At 42.5% G+C, this 20,826-nt stretch overlaps 1 protein-coding gene across 3 annotated transcripts in view; it reads right to left on the bottom strand.

Annotated features, from left to right (window-relative positions):
• NBN (nibrin) overlaps nucleotides 1-20,826 on the bottom strand; it is a 59,285-nt gene that overhangs the window by 29,399 nt on the left and 9,060 nt on the right. For 2 of the 3 annotated variants that reach the window (XM_030553419.1, XM_030553418.1), the window contains exons 4-5: nucleotides 15,894-16,053; nucleotides 9,447-9,550 (exon numbers count right to left, since the gene is read on the bottom strand). In XM_030553419.1, coding sequence (XP_030409279.1) covers nucleotides 9,447-9,550; nucleotides 15,894-16,053 — 264 coding nt within the window. Of the gene's footprint in view, nucleotides 1-9,446; nucleotides 9,551-15,893; nucleotides 16,054-16,713; nucleotides 16,947-20,826 lie in introns of all 3 variants that reach the window. The other variant, XM_030553421.1, reaches the window with a different exon arrangement.

The following is a 20,826-nucleotide window of genomic DNA, read 5'->3' on the forward strand; positions in this document are numbered from 1 at the left end:
CTAGACAGTAATCTCTCATTGGATTGTATGTGCTATCATCATATGTGAAGTTATGAAGTTTGGCTATGTATGTGTTACTGAAACCTGTTGTGAGGTTGAAAACACCCACAAGTAGCCTTTCAGGTACAACAGTAAAAAGGCCAAACAATGTTAATGGCTTGTTGCAGAAATGCACACAAGCACAAAGATTACACCAGGAATTATGTAGAATAGAAACCTCTCTGAGATCGGTTTCAGAATGCTAGCCATGTTAGTCTGTATCAGCAAACACAACGAGGAGTCCTTGTGGCATCTTAGAAACGAAAACTGATGAAGTGGGTTCTAGCCCATGAAAGCTTATGCCCAAATAAATTTGTTAGTCTCGAAGATGCTAAAAAGACTCCTTGTTCTCTCAGAGATAGCACCACACAATGGGAATGGTTCGACCCAGGTCACAGCAAAAGAGCTTTCCAGGAAGTTGGAAGAAAATATAAAAGGGGGAAATTACATTATGCTGGGACCTCACTCTCCCTACAACACCACACCTGGAAACACCTGAGGGGGAAGTGATGGTCCCAGGCTAAAGGTATTTCTAACCGGTGTATGACAACCTGGGAAACCCAAGCTGCTAAGCCAAGGCAGCTTGTGCCTTAAGAATCTGCTAACCTGTTTCATATCCTACCTATCTAGTATGTTAAGCTCAGTTTGCGATTTTGTTAATTACTAGCTAACCTGCTTTGATCTGTTTGCTATCACTTATAATCACTTAAAAATCTATCCTTTTGTAGTTAATAAACTCATTTTATGTTCTAATCCAAACCAGAGTGCGTTTGACTAAGGTGTCTGGGGAAAATCTCAGCTTGGTTACCACAAGTGTGCACAATCCTCTTCAAATTGAGGGAGTGGCAGACGGGGTGTTAAACCCATATATTGGCCAGATATGACCAGGGAAGGCCAGTACTGCTCTGGGTCCTAGGCTGGGAAGCCGGTGGTTAGAGAGCTTGCATGTGACTGCAGCTCCTGTGTGAATGCTGATGAAAGTGTAAGCTTGGAGGGCTTTACAGCTTGTCACAGCAGCACAGTGTGAGAGGGAACCCAGGCTAGGGGGATCAGAGGGCTCAGTGGTACCCTAGTTCCAGGTGGCACCACCGGGGAACCCGTCACACCCCACCCCTGCAGCCAGACCACTCCTCGCTGAGCTCCCCACACTTGAACCCCCACCCCAACGAGCCCCATCCCACTGCATCAGGACCACTCCAATGAGCCCCCTTCACCTGAGCCCCCATGCCACAGAGCCCGAACCAACTGCACCCGGACCCCCCAATCCAGCATGCCCCACTCCCCCAGCACCCAGACCCTCCCTGCTGATTTCCCCTCAGACCTCCGCTGCTGAGCCCCAACCAACTTCACCTGGACCCCCCTGCTGAGTCCCACTGCTGCTGCATCCAGATCCCCCATACAACCAGACCCCTGACTGAGCCACCCACACCCAGACTGCCCCACACAGAACCCTCTCACTCCCACCTGGGTCCCTCCACATTTGGTTCCTGCCAGGCTGAGCCTGCCTGCCCACACCTGGTACAGAGGGGCAGTGCCCTGGGGTGTTTCTGGGACAGATCCAGCCTTTGCACTGTATCAGGGTAGAGTGTAGTCTCAACACCAAATCCATGTCCCTGGTGGGGGAGGGGGAAATGACTCCAAGGTGCTCACCCAGAGCCTCCACATTTGTTGACAAAGTCTGCAGAATTTTTAAATATTGTGCACAGAATTTTTAATTTTTTAGAGCAGAATTACCTCAGGAGTACCTGATGTAATTTCACTCATGCTGGCTTTCTGTAGACTCAAGCTTCTGAACATTATGATTTTTCCTAATGATCAGCGGAGAAGTGTTTCTCCCACAGGGTCTTTGGCACTGCCTAAGAATATTAGTTAAAATATACAGCCAAATCCCCCTCCTCCACCTTTTTTGAGGTGTAGGAAGAAAGCAGATATGATATTTGTGAAAATTAAAGAGTTTTTGGAGATTTAACACAAGCAGTTGCTAAGTAAGTTTATAATAGCTCCCTGAAAATTACATCTTAAGGATCATCCATTCTGAGATACTGTAATTATTTTAAATATAGATCTGGTTATTATATGAGCTGTCTCATCCTGCTTGATGCATAGGTATCTCTTTGAAAGTTAAATGATACACTGCAGTGTCAATCATGTTTAGTGAAGTTCAATTCCACTGGGGGGCTTTAACAGTTAACAAAAATGTTAGGAAGAGAAAATATCCGTCAAATTCTATTTTAGGGAGCACTTAACGTTCAATTATATTGTCACCTTTTAGCACATCTGTACTTAGACTGGTCATTATGCACTCTGATTTTCAGAAGCATATGCACTGGCAACACACATTAACAGTAGCTTTACAGCTAGAAAATGGAGTACCATTAACATACACTAATCACAGTTTACACTATCAATGAACTTACTCTCATGTAGTAATCAAGGGCTTGGCTATACTTGTGACTTAGAGTGCATTAAAGCATCCCCGGGCACCCTAACTCATGACACGTCCACACTGGCAAGGGACGTAGAGCGCCCGGATTCCATGGCTAGAGTGCTCCTGGTAATCCACCTCAACAAGAAGCATAAAGCTTGCTGCACCCCGACTGGAGCGCCATGGTGCCAGTGTGGACACCTGGTCTGTTAATGAACTCTAATGGGCCTCCAGAAGTGTCTCATCATGCCTGTTCTAGCCACTCTGGTCATCACTTTGAACTCTACTGCCCTGCGCTCAGACCTGCCCTTTAAATTTTCTGGGAATTTTGAAAATCCCCTTCCTGTTTGCTCAGCAAGGCATGGAGTGCTCTCCACAAATCTTTCCATGCCTCCACACACCAGGTGATCCTCAGTATGGAGCAATGGCGAGGTGCTGGACCTCATCAGTGTTTGGAGGGAGGAAGCTTCCCAGTCCCAGTTGCGCTCCAGCCATAGGAATTACAATACCTTTGGGCAGATACCAAGGGATACGATGCAAAGGGGCCATGACTGGGATGCACTGCAGTGCAGGGTCAAAGTGAAGGAGCTGCAGAATGCCTATGACAAAGCCTGCGAGGCAAACAGCCACTCCGGTGCTGCCCCCACGACCTGCTGTTTGTACAAAGAGCTGAATGCAATACCTGGGGGCAACTCAACCGCCACTCCAAAGACCACCAGGGACAGTGCAGGGCCCAGTTCAACAAGGCAGGAGGAGGAGAAGGAGGAAAGTAGGAACGAGGGTGCTGAGGAGGAGGGAGACAGCCCGGCATCCCTAGATGCATGCAGCCAGGAGATCTTTTCAAGCCAGGAGGAAGGTAGCCAGTCACAGCGGACGGTGCTTGTTCTTCCCCAAACACCAGAGGAGGTGCCCGGTAATCGGCTTTTATTTTGGGAAGGAAGTTGTTTGGTGCAGGCTCTTGCAGCAAAGAGGGTTAGGGCTGCATGCATGCCTAGATGCAGAATAGGGCGTTGCTGTGCTCTCTCACATTGTGGTAATCAGCATCACTGATCTCTTCAAAGGTCTCATGCAGAAGCTGGGCAATCCGCTTGTGCAGGCTCCTTGGCAGAGCTAATGTGCTCCTTGTCCCAGTAAGGCTAACATGTCAGCGCCACTGCGCTGTGACGGGCGGGGGGACCATTGCTGCACACAGACAAGCTGCATATGGGGCAGGGTGGAAGTCGCATTGTAGTAGAAGACCCTCCCCTCGTTTCCCAGGTCACCCGCAGCAGCGAGGTATCTTCCAAGATGAACTCATCCTGTGGAAAATGTGGGGACACTGTTCAGTACAGGGGTCCCCTGCAGCTGTTGGCTCTCCCCAAGGCACAGAAACCCAGAGGACAGTACGGCCCTGAAACAATCAGTCCCCCTTGCCCCTGTGCTTACTCACCATTTTGGGGCTCCTGGGGGTTATGTGCACTTGCTTTGGGACAGGCAATTTCTGCTATTGTGTAGACTGTGCTTGTCTTTTAGTACGGACGAATCATTGCTCTGTCTGGTGTGAACAATGCTGCTTCTGTTACGTGTTGTATTTTGGCTTTACAGATGCAACCTTGAGATCCCAGGCATCCTTGTTATCAACAGCCAAAAGACTCCAAAGAATCAGGAAGCGGCCACGTAGAAGCAAAGAGGACATGCTGCATGAAGTAATGCAGCAATCCCTTAATGAAAATCAAAAAGCACAGGAGTGGCAGAAGAATGAAAGGAGGGTCTGCCAGCAGAATGCAGATCATTTGCACCAAAGCACAGAGCTGCTGCTAAGCACCATGGAGCACCAAGCAGACTCGATTCAGGCGCTTGTAGCAATGCAGGTAAAGCACTTCGGCCCCACCGCCTCCACCTCCCACAGCCCTTGTCCCAAAACTCTTTCCCTTATACCCCCATATCACCTCCAACCCACTTCCCCCAACATTCGGGTTCCTATTGCCATCAGCTGCCTCCGAAACCGGTAGCTTCACCACTCAATCCTGCAAATTATGACCTATACCCACTGCACTGAACCCCCATCACCCTGCATTTCAGCCAGCTTGAAGTGCAGCACTCATTGCACAGCACTTCAGCCAGGAAAGCTGTCATAAACAGATAGCTAAGGGTTAATGTTCTTTTACCTGTAAAGGGGTAACAACAGTAACCTGAAACACCTGACCAGAGGACCAATCAGGAAACAAGACTTTTTCAAATCTGGGTCTTTTGTTCTTGATCTGTTCTTTTTTTTTTTGTCTCTGAGAGTGATCTTTTTATCTCCTGGCTTTCTAATCTTCTGTTTCCAAGTTGTAAGTACAAGGATAGTAAGACAATAGGTTTATATTGTTTTCTTTTGTATTTACATGTGTGTAAACAGCCTTATTCCAAAAGAATACAATTTAACACATTCCAGCAACTACACACATGTAAATACAAAAGAAAACAATATAAACCTATTGTCTTACTATCCTTGTACTTACAACTTGGAAACAGAAGATTAGAAAGCCAGGAGATAAAAAGATCACTCTCAGAGACAAAAAAAGGAACAGATCAAGAACAAAGGACTCACACCCAAAACTTCCCTCCACCCAGATTTGAAAAAGTCTTGTTTCCTGATTGGTCCTCTGGTCAGGGGTTTCAGGTTACTGTTGTTACCCCTTTACAGGTAAAAGAACACTAACCCTTAGCTATCTGTTTATAACAAAAGCTCAGTGAGATAACAGGACATACACAAACCTGTGATTCTCCCATTCCCCTTCCCACTCCTTTGCCCTTTCTGTTTCCCAAGCAGTTGTTTATCTTTTCAATAAATGAATTTTTTGGTTTTGAAAACATTCTTTATTATTGCATTAAGTAAAAGATATCTTAGCCCAGGAAAGAAACAGGCACTGCAAGTCAGAGTATCATATGTAGCAAACACAGATTCCTACTAACATTGGAACCACTGCACTTCACTCCTGTGCAGGGCACCACTGGTGGCTTTCAGCCTCAAATTGCTTCGTCAAAGAATCCCTAATCCTTGCAGCGCCGCGCTGAACCCCTCTAATAGCCCTGCTCTCTTTCTGTTCAAATTCAGCCTCCAAGTCCAGGCCTGAGTGAATCTTTCGCCCTTCCCTTCACAAATGTTATGGAGGGCACAGCACACAATATAACCGTGGGGATGTTGTCATTGGCCAGGCCCAGATTCCCATACACAGTTATTCTGCACCGACTCAGCCTGCTGTTGAACCACTCCTTGCTGCTGTCACGGCTCCCTGTGTAGGGTTTCATGAGCCATGGCATTAAAGGGTAAGCGGGGTCTCCAAGGATCACAAGGGGTATTTCGACTTCCCCTATGGTGATCTTCTGGTCTGGGAAGAAAGTCCCGGCTTGCAGCTTCCTGAACAGGCCTGTGTTCTGAAAGAAGTATGCATCAAGCACCTTTCCAGACCAGCCTGCATTAATGTCAGTGAAATACCCACAGTGATCCACAAGCACCTGGAGAACCATAGAGAAATACCCCTTCTGATTTATGCACTTGGAGGCTAGGTGGGCTGGTGCCAGAATTAGAATATGCATCCCATCTATCGTCCCTCCACAGTTAGGGAAACCCATTTGTGCAAAGCAAGCCACAATGTCATGCACCTTTACACAGAGTCACGGTTCTTCTGAGCAGGATGCAGTTAATGGCCCTGCAAACTTGCATCAACACAATTTCAACAGTCGACTTTCCCACTCCAAACTGGTTAGCAACCGATCGGTAGCTGTCTGGAGTTGCCAGCTTCCAGATTGCAATAGTCATGTGCTTCTCCACCATCAGGGCAGCTCTCAATCTTGTGTCCCTGTGCCGCAGAGTGGGGGCAAGCTCAGCACATACTCCCATGAAAGTGTTTTTTCTCATGCGAAAGTTCTGCAGCCACTGCTCGTTGTCCCAGACTTGCATGATGAGGTGATCCCACCAGTCAGTGCTTGTTTCCCAAGTCCAAAAGTGGCGTTCCACTGTGGTGAGAATGTCCGTGAATACTACAAGCTATCTCATGTCGCAAGCGTCATGCGAGTCGACATCAACGTCGGACCCCTCACTGTCAATTTGTAGCTTAAGGAGTAACTCGACTGCCATTCGTGACATGCTGGCGAGACCCATCAGCATATTCCTCAGCATTTCGGGATCCATTCCCACAGATCGAAAGAGAAGACAGAGAGCATAGTACAAAAAACACTGAAAGATGGTGCCAAATGTGGACGGACACACAGGGATTGCTGGGATGTGAAACGATGCATCATGGGGCTTTGGGACAGGACCCAGAATGCCCCGCACCCCCTTACCACAAGCTACAGCGTCAGAATGGGAAAAGGTGTTCTGGAGGATAGCTACCCATAATGCACTGCTCCCAATGCTGCTGCAAGTGCTGCAAATGTGGCCACGCCAGTGCGCTTGCAGCTGACAGTGTGAACACACTGAAGCGCTCTTCCTGCTGTGGTCTCCAAAGGCTGGTTTAACTCACAGTGCTCTACATCTGCAAGTGTAGCCATGGCCTGAGTGATCTTGAACACCACCAGATCTCCTAGAAGTTCTGTAGCATGCAGGTCTGTCACCACTGTTTTTAAAAAGAAGAAAAGTTCTGCTCTAGGTCAGGGTACTGCAGTATCTTGATCATAATTTAGCTCTCTTAAGCTTTCTCAGCTATTCAGCTGTAAGCGTGAGAAGGAAAAATTCGCAGGTATCAAGTATCTTTGGTTTTAAATCTTTTGTAACTTAAAAGGAAATGAATTAATTATTCTGAATAATGACTGGGCTTGATGTGCCATTAAATTTTTAAAAGTTAGCGATGGCCAGTAACTACTGTGATAAATTCTTCTCTGGCCACCAGTCTAGAACTAATACTTTGAAAAGTTTACTGCTCCAGAAATACTTGTATCACTCTGACAAAGTATTCTTAGCAATTTTCAACACACACGGTTCTTACATACAAACTGCAAGTTCACATAAGCTTACTGTAATCCTTCTTCAATAATGCTATACGCCACTGAGACTTGTTTGATTTAACAGCAATTTTTCTTTAAAACATTACATTAATGATGAGCTTCAGACATATTAAGATAAAAATTAAATCTCTCTTCCTGGTTTTCCAGCAGCCCTTCAACATGTAAAACAGTCTCCATTCATTTTAGACAACCAAAGAAAACCCCCAACCCCTCCCCTCTCCACCCTCCCAGTGATGGTATCTTGGGTCCACTACTCACAAATTTAAAAGAATATACGAGGGAAAAACAGGATGGCTTAACTATAGAAAATGAAAGATGGCTTCTCAAGGATCTTCTTCCAATAAGTATATAAGAACTCAGCATCCCTTATTTTTCTTATATCATAAATCCTAACCACTTCCATGTATTGTTTTGACTTTATTTTATATAGTCTTTCACTTCAGAGCATATCAAAGGTAACTAACACCCCTTGCACTTATGATGTTTAATGTCACAGACTATTAATGCGATAAACATCTTAATTAAAAAATTAGTAATAGAAGAATAGCACCTATAGTTACACTATCTAGCATAAAATTACAAGATCTATCCATCTTCATGATTCAGAGTTATTGCCCATTCACTTTAAGATTAAGCTAAACAAGGAAAAAGTTAATAAAAGCATTCATATATGGAACTGTTCTAGAATAACCACAGCACTTTAAATTCATACCGTACTTTATTCCAGAAAAATTTGTGTAAACAAGCTGTGAAGCATTTGATATTAGCCGAGGGGAGAGGTAGGAGAGCAGACTAAAATGGACCATTAGTCTTTTCAAGTCTGACACTGTCTGTTCTTAAATTTCTAACAATGTGAAATATACAAGACCAAATGACAATCTTAGATGCACAGGCATGAATTAAGTGCAATTTGCATTGTGTATTCATGTGATACAGCCACAGTATGCACCCTGTTTATCTTGTAAAATGAGTTACTCCACAGGCACATCATCTGGTTACACAAGATAAAAAGTGATTCTTCCACATAAGATCATGACCTAGCCCTCGTTATCTAGTGGCATATTAATCTTATTTTAACTTCAGACAAAAGCACAAAAATTTGATATTAAAGGCAGCTGAACATATTTGGGTTATTTCTGTTGATGACCAAAGCTTAAAATGAACCTAATCTTACGAATTGAAAAAATAGTGGAAGAATAAGTTTTCATATTGAGATAAGCTTTATATAATTATTTTAAAACAAGAAAATTAGATTCTTAATGTATCTATTCCCAGAAGAGTATATATGCTGCTTTGACTATATTACCATAGAGATCTCTATGGCAACCTCTGAAAATGAAGCCTAGGTAGAGCTAGTAACATCTCTAAGCATCCAATGAACACCAAGAACCCACATTTATACATTAAGTTTTTTAACTCCTCAGGGATCAAGGCAAGAAAATTACCAGAATGTAAAATGTTTCAAATTAAGCAGTTTGCTGCAACTCAAATTATTGCAATCACAACTTTTTTCAGTGCTACACTTTACTTCTTTCCACTTTGTACAAGGCAAGAAGGTGAATTACAAAAAAAATACTGAATTGATCACAGAATCTTTACATTAGTTGGAATTAGGACTTTTAAGAAAAACATGTAAAAACCTCTCTATACTCTGAAAGACATAAGTAGAACAATGCTATTATAAATTAGTTTAGCTCTTTTATCCGGTAGTTATATGCCATATAAATACATCTGTTACAACAAAGTAGATGCCAGAATATCCTATGGTGCTGAATAATACAGACTATTCCATACGCAATAAGACATGGCAGTTGCATCTAAACAGGACAAGCTTACGGGGCTTCTTGTTTTAGGAGTAAATAAGTATTTATACGTAATATAATGTTATAACTTCAGAAAATAGATGCTACAAATGTGAAAAGATTATTAATCTAGCACTCAAGTAATGTGAGTATTAAATTAAATATAAGACCTGTTAAATGCAACTTTGTGGTTCTGAAAACATGCCATTTACCTTTCCAGTTTTGGAAACTGCTGCTTGGATTGAATGGCTCTGATACATTCCACAAAGTACTCCGGCTTTATAATTGGTCGATTGCAAATCAAAGCACATATAGTCTGAAAAGAAGGAAAGATTCATTACCATACTTAACAATTCAAGCAGAATATGCTGTCATCTAAAAAATAGTACTGAAATCTAATATTTATGTAAGGTCTCAAATGTGGAAAGTGTGTTTCCTAAGTGCATGATCATTCTACTCAGGCTAACGTAAACAAACAAAATACCAAATAATTTTGTTCTTATACCTACCACTTATTCTTTATAATTGGAATTATGTTGACAAAAGCCATTAAACGTAATAACCCTTTTTATTACTAACCTGCTGGTGAGCACTCTTTAAAAAAAAATTAGAAAAAGGAAAATCAGAGATGCTATACAAACAGTCTTATTTCACCACAAAAGAGCCATACATGCAAATTTACAAAATTGAATATTTAGATATCAAATGGCAAGTAAAATGACTGCTAACATCTCCTTTTTATGTAGTTGTTTGAAGTTTCTAAGGCTTTGTCTACATTACACAGTTTTGCCAACATAAGTCAGGTTTCATTGAGAAAGCAGCGGAGGTGTAAACACAACAATGCTCCTCGCACAGATTTAACTCTCCTGTTATGCCGATATAATAAAACCACCGCGACAAGCAGCATAGAGCTTTTTGCAACAAAGTTAGAGCCACACAGTGTCAGTGCAGACACTGCACTTGCTTATGTCATTCTAAGTGGCCTGCAGGAGGTGTCCCACAATGCCAATCATGATCACTCTGGTAAGCAGTTTCTACTCTGCTGCCCTGCAGCCAGGTACACAGGCATACACCCTGCCGCCTTTAAAACTCAAGAGTATTTGAAATTCTACTTCCTGTTTGCTCAGCACCAACAGATCACATTGTATCTTTCCAGCTGACGACGATGGCTTTCTGCAGCAAACGCGCTCCCACCTGGAGTATACCAAAGTTGCTGGATCCGTTGGGAGAGAAGGCTGTGCAGTCACAGCTCCAATCCAGCTGTAGTAACTTTGATACCTATAAGCAGATTGCTCGTGGCATGGATGAGATAGAAGGGACACACAGCAGTGCCATGCTAAAATCAAGGAGCTGAGGCAGGCATACCAGAAGGTAAGGGAAGCCGAAAAGGCAAGGTTGCAGTGCCGAAAACATGCTATTTCTAGAAGGAGCTGCGTGCCACCCTTGGCAGCAACCCCTATCTCCAAGAGCCCCATGGATACTTTGGGGGGAATGGAGGCAGTGGCCAGCTGAGTCAACCCCAAGGACAAAGTAGTTGATGAGGAGGTTAGACAGGCAACAGGCTCGTCCGTTGGCATGGTGAGCCAATACCTCTTTTTGGCTCCAGAAGGGCGTAGCCTGTCCCAGCAGTGGCATGCCTGAAGTGGTAAGTACTCTTTGTTTTTTAATAGTGCACAGTCACACGAGGTAGAGATGGCCTTTATTTTGTTACATGGTGCGCATGGAAGAAGAGATCGAAATTAACAAACACTAGATACTGTTTGCATCTGCTTCGCATTCCCTTGTGCAGCTATGCTTCTACACACAAGCAGAGTGCCTCAAGAAGGTAAGAAGGCAAACAAGGAGGAGAAAGGAGGACATGTTTGTGTAGTGCTGCAATCATCAGATCAGGCAGATAGCAAGAACACAGCTAGGAGAGAGACAAATGAAAAACTAGAAATGGATAGCCAAAAAGGAGACGGACAGGAGCAGGCAATAGAGGGTCAGGAGCGATGATAAAGCTCATGGATAGGGCCATACCAAATTCATGTCAATTTTGATCAATTTCATGGCCAGTTTTACCAAATATTTGTTTCTGTTTGGTTAGAAATTTGTACAATGAAAATAGAAGAATAATTTTATTTTCCACAATTGGGGAAGTTTTGAAAAGTTGAGACTCGAAAACAGAAACCAAACCAAACAAAAAACAGATTTCCAGGATCTGTATGGTGTGGTTATCATTCATTCTAGTGCACTTACTGGCTAAAAGGACAAAAAACAGTGGAAAAATGAATATTTGAAATAAAATATTTCATTCAAAATTGAAAAACAATTGTTTCACTCCAAACTTCGTAAATTTAGAAACAATTTAAACTGGAAAAACAATATAGTGAATGTTTAACCAGCTCTGATAAGTAGCCTACGCAACTGACTGTAATCACAGGTTATCAAGGCCAAGGACTTGTTGAGTTTCAAAAAAAGAATTACACTACGTTAGGTCGATGTAAGCTGCCTTGCATTGACCTAGCTGTGCATGTGCCTACATTTAAATTCGTCTCCCATCAATGTACTTACCCTGTTGTGATCCAATAAAACCACCTTCCCGAATGGCAGAGAGCCATGGTTGATGTTCTGAGGTTGACGTAGTATGAATGTAGACATTGAATTACCTGTGTCAACCCTAACAGTCCTCCAGCAACTGTCCCACAATTCCCAGCACTGACTGCTCTGGCCACAGTTGTGAATGTCATTGTGCAGGGGGATGACAACTGGATCCCTTCCCTCATTTAAAACCTGATGAATTTTTTAAATGCCTTTTCAAGTACACTTAGCAGTTCTGTTGTATGCAGCTGCCCAACCAACTAGGACAGCTACATGCTCCAGACATGCTCTGACTTGTAGCAGACAGGAGATATTGGATCACTGGGGAGAAGAGGCTATGCAGGCACAGTCACGGGCCAGCCACAGAAATGTGTATATCTATGAGCAGATTGCATGGGGATGCAGGAGAAGGGATACAACAAGAATCATTAGCACTGCTGCAAAGTGAAGGAACGCTGACAGGTATATAAGACAGCCAGGGAACCCAATGGTCAATTCAATGCCAAGCCACAGACCTGCCACTTTGACAAAGAACTGCATGCCATATTTGGTGGAGTCTCCACCACGGATACTTCCGAAGAGCCTGAGCCACAGACCCCAGTCCAAACAGCAAGGATGAGGATAGGGGTCATTTGACTAGGGGGTCCACCTATGCTGCAAGCCAGGACCTGTTTGAGACTCCACTGGAGAGCCAGTCCTGGCAGTCAATCATGGGAAAACCTGATGCCGGGAAACTTTTTCATTATTTTACTCATATTAGAAGTAATGTATAACGAAGAGGCAGCATTATCATCTGCTTTTCATTTCCCAGTAGAGTTAGATGAGGAGCAGTTTATTTATGCACACAGGGATGTCCTTTGAATCCTCCTGAGAGAACTGGCTGAAACGTTTGTGGAGGTACTCTGCAATCCTCCCACCAAGGTTTCTAGTGATGGCAGCCTTATTCCTTCCTACGCAGCAAAACATCTCCCTAAGCCAGTCAGCAATTACTGCAATGGTGCCTGCCAAAGTTAACAAGTTAGCAGCATACAGACCTGGGCAGCTTCAGAATGCCAGCAGCAGCTGTGATCTCTCTGTCTTTGTTACCCTCAGGATAAGAGTTAAAAATCACCACCACTTGCAAGAAATGGTGCCAGCATTCAGTACCATAGCCTTATACTCAATTTCATGGAACTGAGAAACGCCTTCCTCATTTTCCTCATCCCTTGAAGGCCATCCTCACCCTGGGTGGTGTTGTGAGCGGTACTGCACAAAAGCTCTCTGAAGCAGAAGTGTCAACAAGCATGTAAAACTTTAGAAGAGCAAAGGAAAGGAGTTCTGAACATTAATTTTTGCTATTTATTGTTACTATACTAACAATGGTACCTCTGTTTTATCTGTAGCTGCTGCTGTTATGGCTATTAAGAGTTCCCCTTCCACACCTGTGAAAAGCCTGAGCCAGACATGGAGAAAAAAATAGGAGGACTCCAGATAACATGTTCAGCGAGATCCTGCATGGCAGTACTGCACTGGGCTGGAGGGTGAGTATTTCAGACTGGAGAAGGAAAAAGCAGACAAGAAACAGACTCAGGAGGCCCACGAGGAAAAGCAGAGAGAGATGCACCAGGACATAATGGGGCTTCACTTTCAGAAAATAAATATGCTGCAGATGTTTGTGAGTCTAGAGCTTCAACAATCACAGACTCGCCTCCTTTTTCAGTCCATGGAGAACTCCAGTACAGCAACTCCGTATATCCACCTCAACATTCTATATGGCAGCAGCGGCTACCACTACCACTCCAGACCAGGGGACTGTAAGTACAACCACAGCTTCACATACACTGACCTGTGAGAGCCACAGTTCCCGTATGTGTAACTAAAATGGACATAAATGTTCTTTCCCCTTGTTAAGATCTGTTCCATTATTTTATTAAGTTTTTAATGTATTTGTTTTTTAAAATTGCAGTTTCTATGTGCTGGTTCTGTTACTCAAAATTCTATTCCTCAAGAAATAATTAATTTTTATTAATTCATAATATATGCTGCAGAATGTCTAGGGGTACTGAAAGTACCCACTTACTTGTTCTTGTATAGTGTGACAGAACTCATAGTGTAATAAACACAGAAACACAGTGTACTAGTTATAAATGTAGCTGAATCTTTGTCTTGTTGCTGTTGAGGTGGCTGGTACATTGCTTCATGAGCCACGGGAGCAAGGAGTAGGCTGAGTCCCCCAGGAGCACTACTCATCAACATCACCCATGGTAATCCGCCAGTCGTAAAAGAAAGTCCCTGCTTGCAGTTTTCTGAACAGTCCTGTGTTCTTAAGGAGACAAGCATCATTCCCCTCCTTTACCATCCAAGACTGATGTCAGTGAAGCGCCCCCAGTAATCCAGCAATGCTTGGAAAAAGTAGCCCTTTCTGTTGAAATACTCTGGGACAAGGCAGGCTGGTGCCAAAATAGGGATATTCATACTATCACTCCATTGCAGTTTGGGAATTCCACTGCTGAAAATCCATCCACTATGTCATGCATGTTGCCAAGAGTCACGGTCCTGCATAATAGGAGACAATCAATGGCTCTGCACACTTGTCCGACAATAGCCTAGTGGATTTTCAAACTCCAAAATGCTACCAGTGAGTGGGAAATCAATCTGGTGCTGCGAGTTTCCACAGTGCAGTCACCACTCGTTTCCCCACGGCCAGTGCAGCTGTCATTCTGGTGTCTATGAGCTGGAGGGTTGGGGTAAGGTTGGCATACAAATCCAGGAATGAGGCCTTGTACATCCAAAAGTTCTGCAGTCATTGCTCTCGTCCCAAACCTGCATTATGAGGCAATCCCACCAGTCAGTGCTCATTTTTCAGGCCCAGAGTGGTGCTTCACCATTTGCAGCTGCTCTGTTAATGCTACCATTAACCCTCAATTGGTTCTCGCTATTTCCCACAGCAATCTGTCCTCCATGAAATCATCATGTTCCCCACTGATGCAGTTCTTCTTGAAGCTCTGCAAATACAATAGCAGAAGACTGTGCATCCTGTGTTTGCAACACTCATTACAACTGTGCAGAGCAGTGCATCTTCTGTCAGAGACAGAGAGCGAGAAGGGATGCACAGGTTTGCAGGATTTTTAAAGGCTCAAAAATTATGGTATATGGATGACATTATTTAATGAGACAGTTGCATGCTGGGAACTTCACCCTTTGTTTCCAGTCACCCCCGCACAACTCGTTTCTGCCCCATCATGCATTGCCAAACATGCCAAAAGATAGTGTGCTGGACAGTGGCAGGTTGCACCCTCAGATACATAAGCACGATGCACTGCACTATGCATCAAGACAAACACTCCTTATGAGTACACACAGTACAGACATAAAGAGCCAAATATGCACACGTGAGCCTATACAATATACAATAGCTTTATGTCGAAGTAACTTGAGTCAGCCAAACTTTGTAGTGTAGACATGGTCTTATCCATATAAATGTCTAATGAAAACATCCAGAGTGACATTACATAGGATTTTCATACAAACTAGAAAAGACCTAAATTCTCATGTTTGAGGGTAGAAACTAACCTCTAACTACAAGTTAGGAGGAAACTCCCACCCCAGCAAGGCCATATTATTCCATAATCATTCGCTACAGGGTATCTTGCACTTCCTCTAAAGTATCCAGTTCTGGCCTCTGTCAGACAAAAGGATAATTAATATTATGGACTGCAACCCTAAGAGTATGGTATAGTAACTCCTAGGTTCCTCTGATTCTCACTTAAGTGGTCTGCTTCTTTTGCATTTTCAAATACCACAGCGAAGAGAAAAAATGAAGCCCAGAAAAATACATCATGCACAAAAGTGGATGACAATTGCAAAATATTTTATCTGCTATAAACAGTTCAGACTCTTCTGATTTTAGTTAAATATTCATATTAAGGTTGTTTTTAAGGACTCTTTACTTGAAAACAATCATTTTCCTAGCTGAAAACCTGGACTAACTGAAATAAATGAGAATTTTGCCACTGACTTCAATAGGGTGCTACGGTTTCACCCCACACATTTTCATGTTGAAGTCACAAAATCTATTAACATATAGAAACTCAACCTACCTTAACAGTAACTTTCACTGATAACATGACAAGATGAGTACATTCTTCTGACCAATCATTCACAACAAGGCCTCCAAGCTGCAGAATAGCTTGATTTAGAGCAGTTTTCCCAGAAGCCTCTAAACACGAGGAGCAGACAATCAAAGGTTCATATTCTACTCTGCAAGGAACAAAATACAGAAGAGAATTGTCTAAATTAGGGCTGTCAAGCGATTACAAAAATTGCAATTAATTGTGCGATTAAAAAGGTAAATCATGATTAATCATGCTGTTAAACAACAGAATACCATTTATTTAAATCTTTTTGGATGTTTTCTATATTTTCAAATATATTGATTTCAACTACAACACAATACAAAGTGTAGCATGATCACTTTTTATATATAACAAATATTTGCACTGTAAAAACAAAAGAAATCGTATTTTTCAATTCCCCCATTACAAGTACTGTAGTGCAATCTCTATCACGAAAGTTGAACTTACAAATGTAGAATTATATACAAAAAAAAGGCATTCAAAAATAAAACATAAAACTTTACAGTCTACAAGTCCACTCAGTCCTACTTCTTGTTCAGCCAATCACTCAGACAGACAAATTTATTTACATTTGCAGGAGATAATGCTACCTGCATCTTGTTTACAATGTCATCTGAAAGTGAGAACAGGCATACTGTTGTAGTCAGTGTTACAAGATATTTAGGTGACAGATGTGCTAAAGATTCCTATGTCCCTTCATGTTTCAAACCACCATACCAGAGGACATGCGTCCATGCTGATAACAGGTTCTATTTGATAACAAACCAAAGCACTGTGGACTCACGCATGTTCATTTTCATCATCTGAGTCAGAAGCCACCTGCAGAAGGTTGATTTTCTTTTTTGGTGGTTCGGTAGTTTCCGTAACCAAGTGTTGCTCTTAAGACTTCTAAATGCATGCGCCACACATCGTCCCTCTCAGATTTTGGAAGGCTATTCAGATTCGTAAACCTGGGATCCAGCGCTGTAGCTATCTTTAGAAAGCTCACATAGGTATCTTCTTTGCATTTTGTCAAATCTGCAATAAAATTGTTCTTAAAACAAACATGTGCTTGGTCATCATCCAAGACTGCTGTAACATGAAATACATGGCAGAATGCTGTTAAAAAAGAGCAGGAGACATAATTCTCCCACAAGGAGTTCAGTCCCAAATTTAACTAAAACTTCTTTTATTTTTATTTTTATTTTAAATGAGCATCATCAGCATGGAAGCATGTCCTCTGGAATGGTGGCCAAAGCATGAAGGGGCATATGAATGTTTAGCATATCTGGCAAGTAAGTATCTTGCAATGCTAGCTACAAAAGTGCCATGAGAACGCCTGCTCTCACTTTTAGGTGACATTGTAAATAAGAAATGGGCAGCATTATCTCCCGTAAATGTAAACAAACTTGTTTGGCTGAACAGGAAGTAGGACTGAGTGGACTTGTAGGCACTGAAACTTTACATTGTTTTGGTTTTGAGTGCAGTTATATAACAAAAAAAATTACATTTGTAAGTTGCACTTTCACAATAGAGATTACTGTACTTATATGAGGTTAACTGAAAAATACTATTTCTTCTGTTTATCATTTTTACAATATAAATATTTGTAATAAAAATATATAAAGGGAGCACTGTACACTTTTTATTCTGTGTTGTAATTGAAATCAATATATTTGAAAATGTAGAAAAACATACCAAAATATTTATAATAAATTTCAATTGGTATTCTATTTAATGGTGTGATTAAAACTGCAATTAATCACGATTTTTTAAATTGTGATAATTTTTTTTGAGTTAATCACATGAGTTAACTGCGATTAATCGACAGTCCTAGTCTAAATAGTTAAAGTGAAACATTATAGACAGACAGAGTTGGCTGAAAACTGGAATTCCTGTCTGAAACATTTCCAGGGTTCTCTGAGCTGCATGGAGCTCCTGCCGGCAGCAAGCTGGGCAGCTCAGGGAGCCTGGAAGCCGGACAGCTCAGAGAGCAGAACTCCAAAGGCTCCCACCACCAAAGAGCTGGGAGCCTAAAAGCTCTGGGAATCCTTATTCCAAGAAAGCCCTCCTAATTGGCTACCCTGCAGACAAGTAGACTGGAAGTTCAGGAAGAAATTTATATGTGGATCTTTTAAAGTCTAATAGCATCAACAAAATACAGCAAGTATAATGAATAGCACAACTGATTAAAGAAAATACATATAAAACTAACAAATGTCAAAGTGCGTTCAAGTTAAAATAGATGTTGCTTCTTTTAATGAAGTGATTCTCAACCAGGGCATTTGTACCACTGGGGGTACACAGAAGTCTTCCAGGGGATACATCAACTCATCTAGATATTTGCCTAGTTTTACAACAGGCTACAGAAAGTTTGCTAGCACAGTCAGTACAAATTAAAATTTCATATAATTGCTTGTTTATACTGCTCTAAATACTATACACTGAAATGTAAGTACAATATTTATATCCCAATTGATTTATTTTATAATTATATGGTAAAAATGAGAAAGTAAGCAAATTTTCAGTAACAGCGTGCTGTGTCACTTTTATATTTTTATGTCTGATTTTTAAGCAGGTAGTTTTTAAGTGAGGTGAAACTTGGGAGTATGCAAGACAAATCAGACTCCTGAAAGAGGTAAAGACATACAGTAGTCTGGAAAGGTTGAGAGTCACTGTTTCAAAGAACACACTCTTTTTGTTCAGCCTAAATTTAAACATACATTGGTTAACAGCCCTTCATTCTCATTAAGCGTGAAATACATTTTTTTAAATGTATTACAAGTTCAATTTTCTGTCCATTCTCAGCATTGCCTCCTTTCTCCCCTGTTACTGGAAAAAAAATCCTTCTTCTATACAGTTTCTCTAATCTGAATCGCTCTTCCTCATCAAGCCTCCCATCCCTTAAGACTTAGCTGAGAAACACACATTTTCTTCTTTGGTTTTGACTCTTAATTTCCCCCTCTGCCGCTCTATTACAGTATTATATGATTCTTTAAGGGCTTTATCCCCTCATCGATAGTGGAACTAGGGGTGCTGCAGCACCCCTGGCTTCAAGTGGTTTCCATTAAATACAGGGTTTACAGTTTGGTTCAATGGCTCTCACCACTCTCACTATAAAAATTGTTCCAGTGTCACTGCCTCTACAGTAGGAGGATAAAACCCTGGGACTGGGAGGAGGATTGGGTGTAGAAAGAAGTCCCAACTCCACAAGAGGTACATCTCCATTTTCAAAATGCTGGGATTTTTGCAGTCAAATTCTTGTGGATCGTGTCACCATTAACTTTCAGAGGGAGAAAGCAGGAGAGTTCTGCAGTGTGCAAGGAGGAATTCTTAGCACATCTGCTCCTGATAGCTGGAAGGCATCAGGGCTAACAGCTATCAGAGATACAAGATTGTTACATGACTGTGGCTTTGCCTCTGAATGTCTTGTTTGCAGTGTTGTAGCTTTGTTGTTCTTGGGATACAAGAAAGACAAAGTAGATGAGGTAATATAAGCTTGTCCATTCCACCAACAGAGGTTGGTCCAATAAAATATATTACCTTATCTATCTTGTCTCTCTGAATATCTTGCCATATTAGCTAGTTTAAGGGCTAATCGTCCTCCTCCTTCTATGTCAAGAGAGGGAGAATGCATCAGCAAGTGTTCGCATGAAAATGTTTCAAGTTTCTTGTTCCCTCTGTCTTTTGTAACAAAAAAGGGCAAATATGTCAAGCTGCACAAATTTCTTATTTAGCTTAGTTGCATACATTAATGGAACAATGACATCCAGTCATGAGAAAAAATATTATAAATAGCCAGCAACAGTTATAGTTAGAAACTGGAGAGGTCCAACTATTGGATATCGTGCTAGGAATTATGCAGAATGATGCACTACTACACATGTGGCAGAATCCATAAAAGGGGCTATGGCATATGAAAAGAGCTCTTCCAAATCTATTATAAACTGAGATAAAATCAACAGGCTCCTGTATGCTAAGATATTGGTTTTCAAACGGGGGGCGGGGAGAGGAGAAGAGGAGCATGACATGGTTATCAGGGAGAAGGAAACAAGCTGGGGTATAGGGCTATGGCCAGCTGGATGTCTAGGCCAGGGCAGGACAGCAGCTGGGAGAGCATACAGGGAGTCCTCAGGGGCAGGACTTGCAGCCCTGAGAGGGCAGCTTGCTGCTCTCTCCGTCCTCCCCTTACAAATCACGGAGGACTCCTTGAGTGCTCTTGTCCCTGCTGCTCTGTCCTGGATATCTGGCCAGCTGCGGCCCCCCGTGTGCTAAACCCTCTGGAGCTTGAAGGAGTGAGGGCAGGTGGAGATCGGACCAGGCCTCCTCACCCTCTCTGTGCCATTCTGCCCTGGATTCCTCCAAAGATGGAGCCAGATGGGTCCTACTGCCACCTTGGGCATGAGCCACCCTCTTTCCTGACTCACCTGCTGCCTCAGATGAATGGGAGTTGGCAAGTCTGTTATGTGACTCCCATGGCAGATCACAGCAAAGTATTTGGGAATCTCTGTGCTAAGACATCTCTTGAAAGTTTTATATTTTGAATATTGAGGTGTTCATTATTGCTAACTTACGCTTACTCTGCAGTAATAAGTTATTTTCTTAAAAATTATTCACCTTAACCTCTGAGGACAGGACAAGTAATGGGCTTAAATTGCAGCAAGGGAGGTTTAGGTTGGCCATTAGGAAAAACTTCCTGTCAGGGTGGTTAAGCACTAGAATAATTGCCTTGGGAGGTTGTGGAACTTCCGTCATTGGAGATTTTTAATAGCAGGTTAGATAAACACCTGTCAGGGATGGTCTAGTTCAGAGATGTGCAAACTACGGCCCACATCCAGCCCATAGGACCCTCCTGCCCGGCCCCTGAGCTCCTGGCCCGGGAGGCTATCCCCTGGTCCCTCCCTGCTGTTCCCCCTCA

Source organism: Gopherus evgoodei, chromosome 2, assembly GCF_007399415.2.
Source record: "Gopherus evgoodei ecotype Sinaloan lineage chromosome 2, rGopEvg1_v1.p, whole genome shotgun sequence".
NCBI classification, from domain to species: Eukaryota; Metazoa; Chordata; order Testudines; family Testudinidae; genus Gopherus; species Gopherus evgoodei.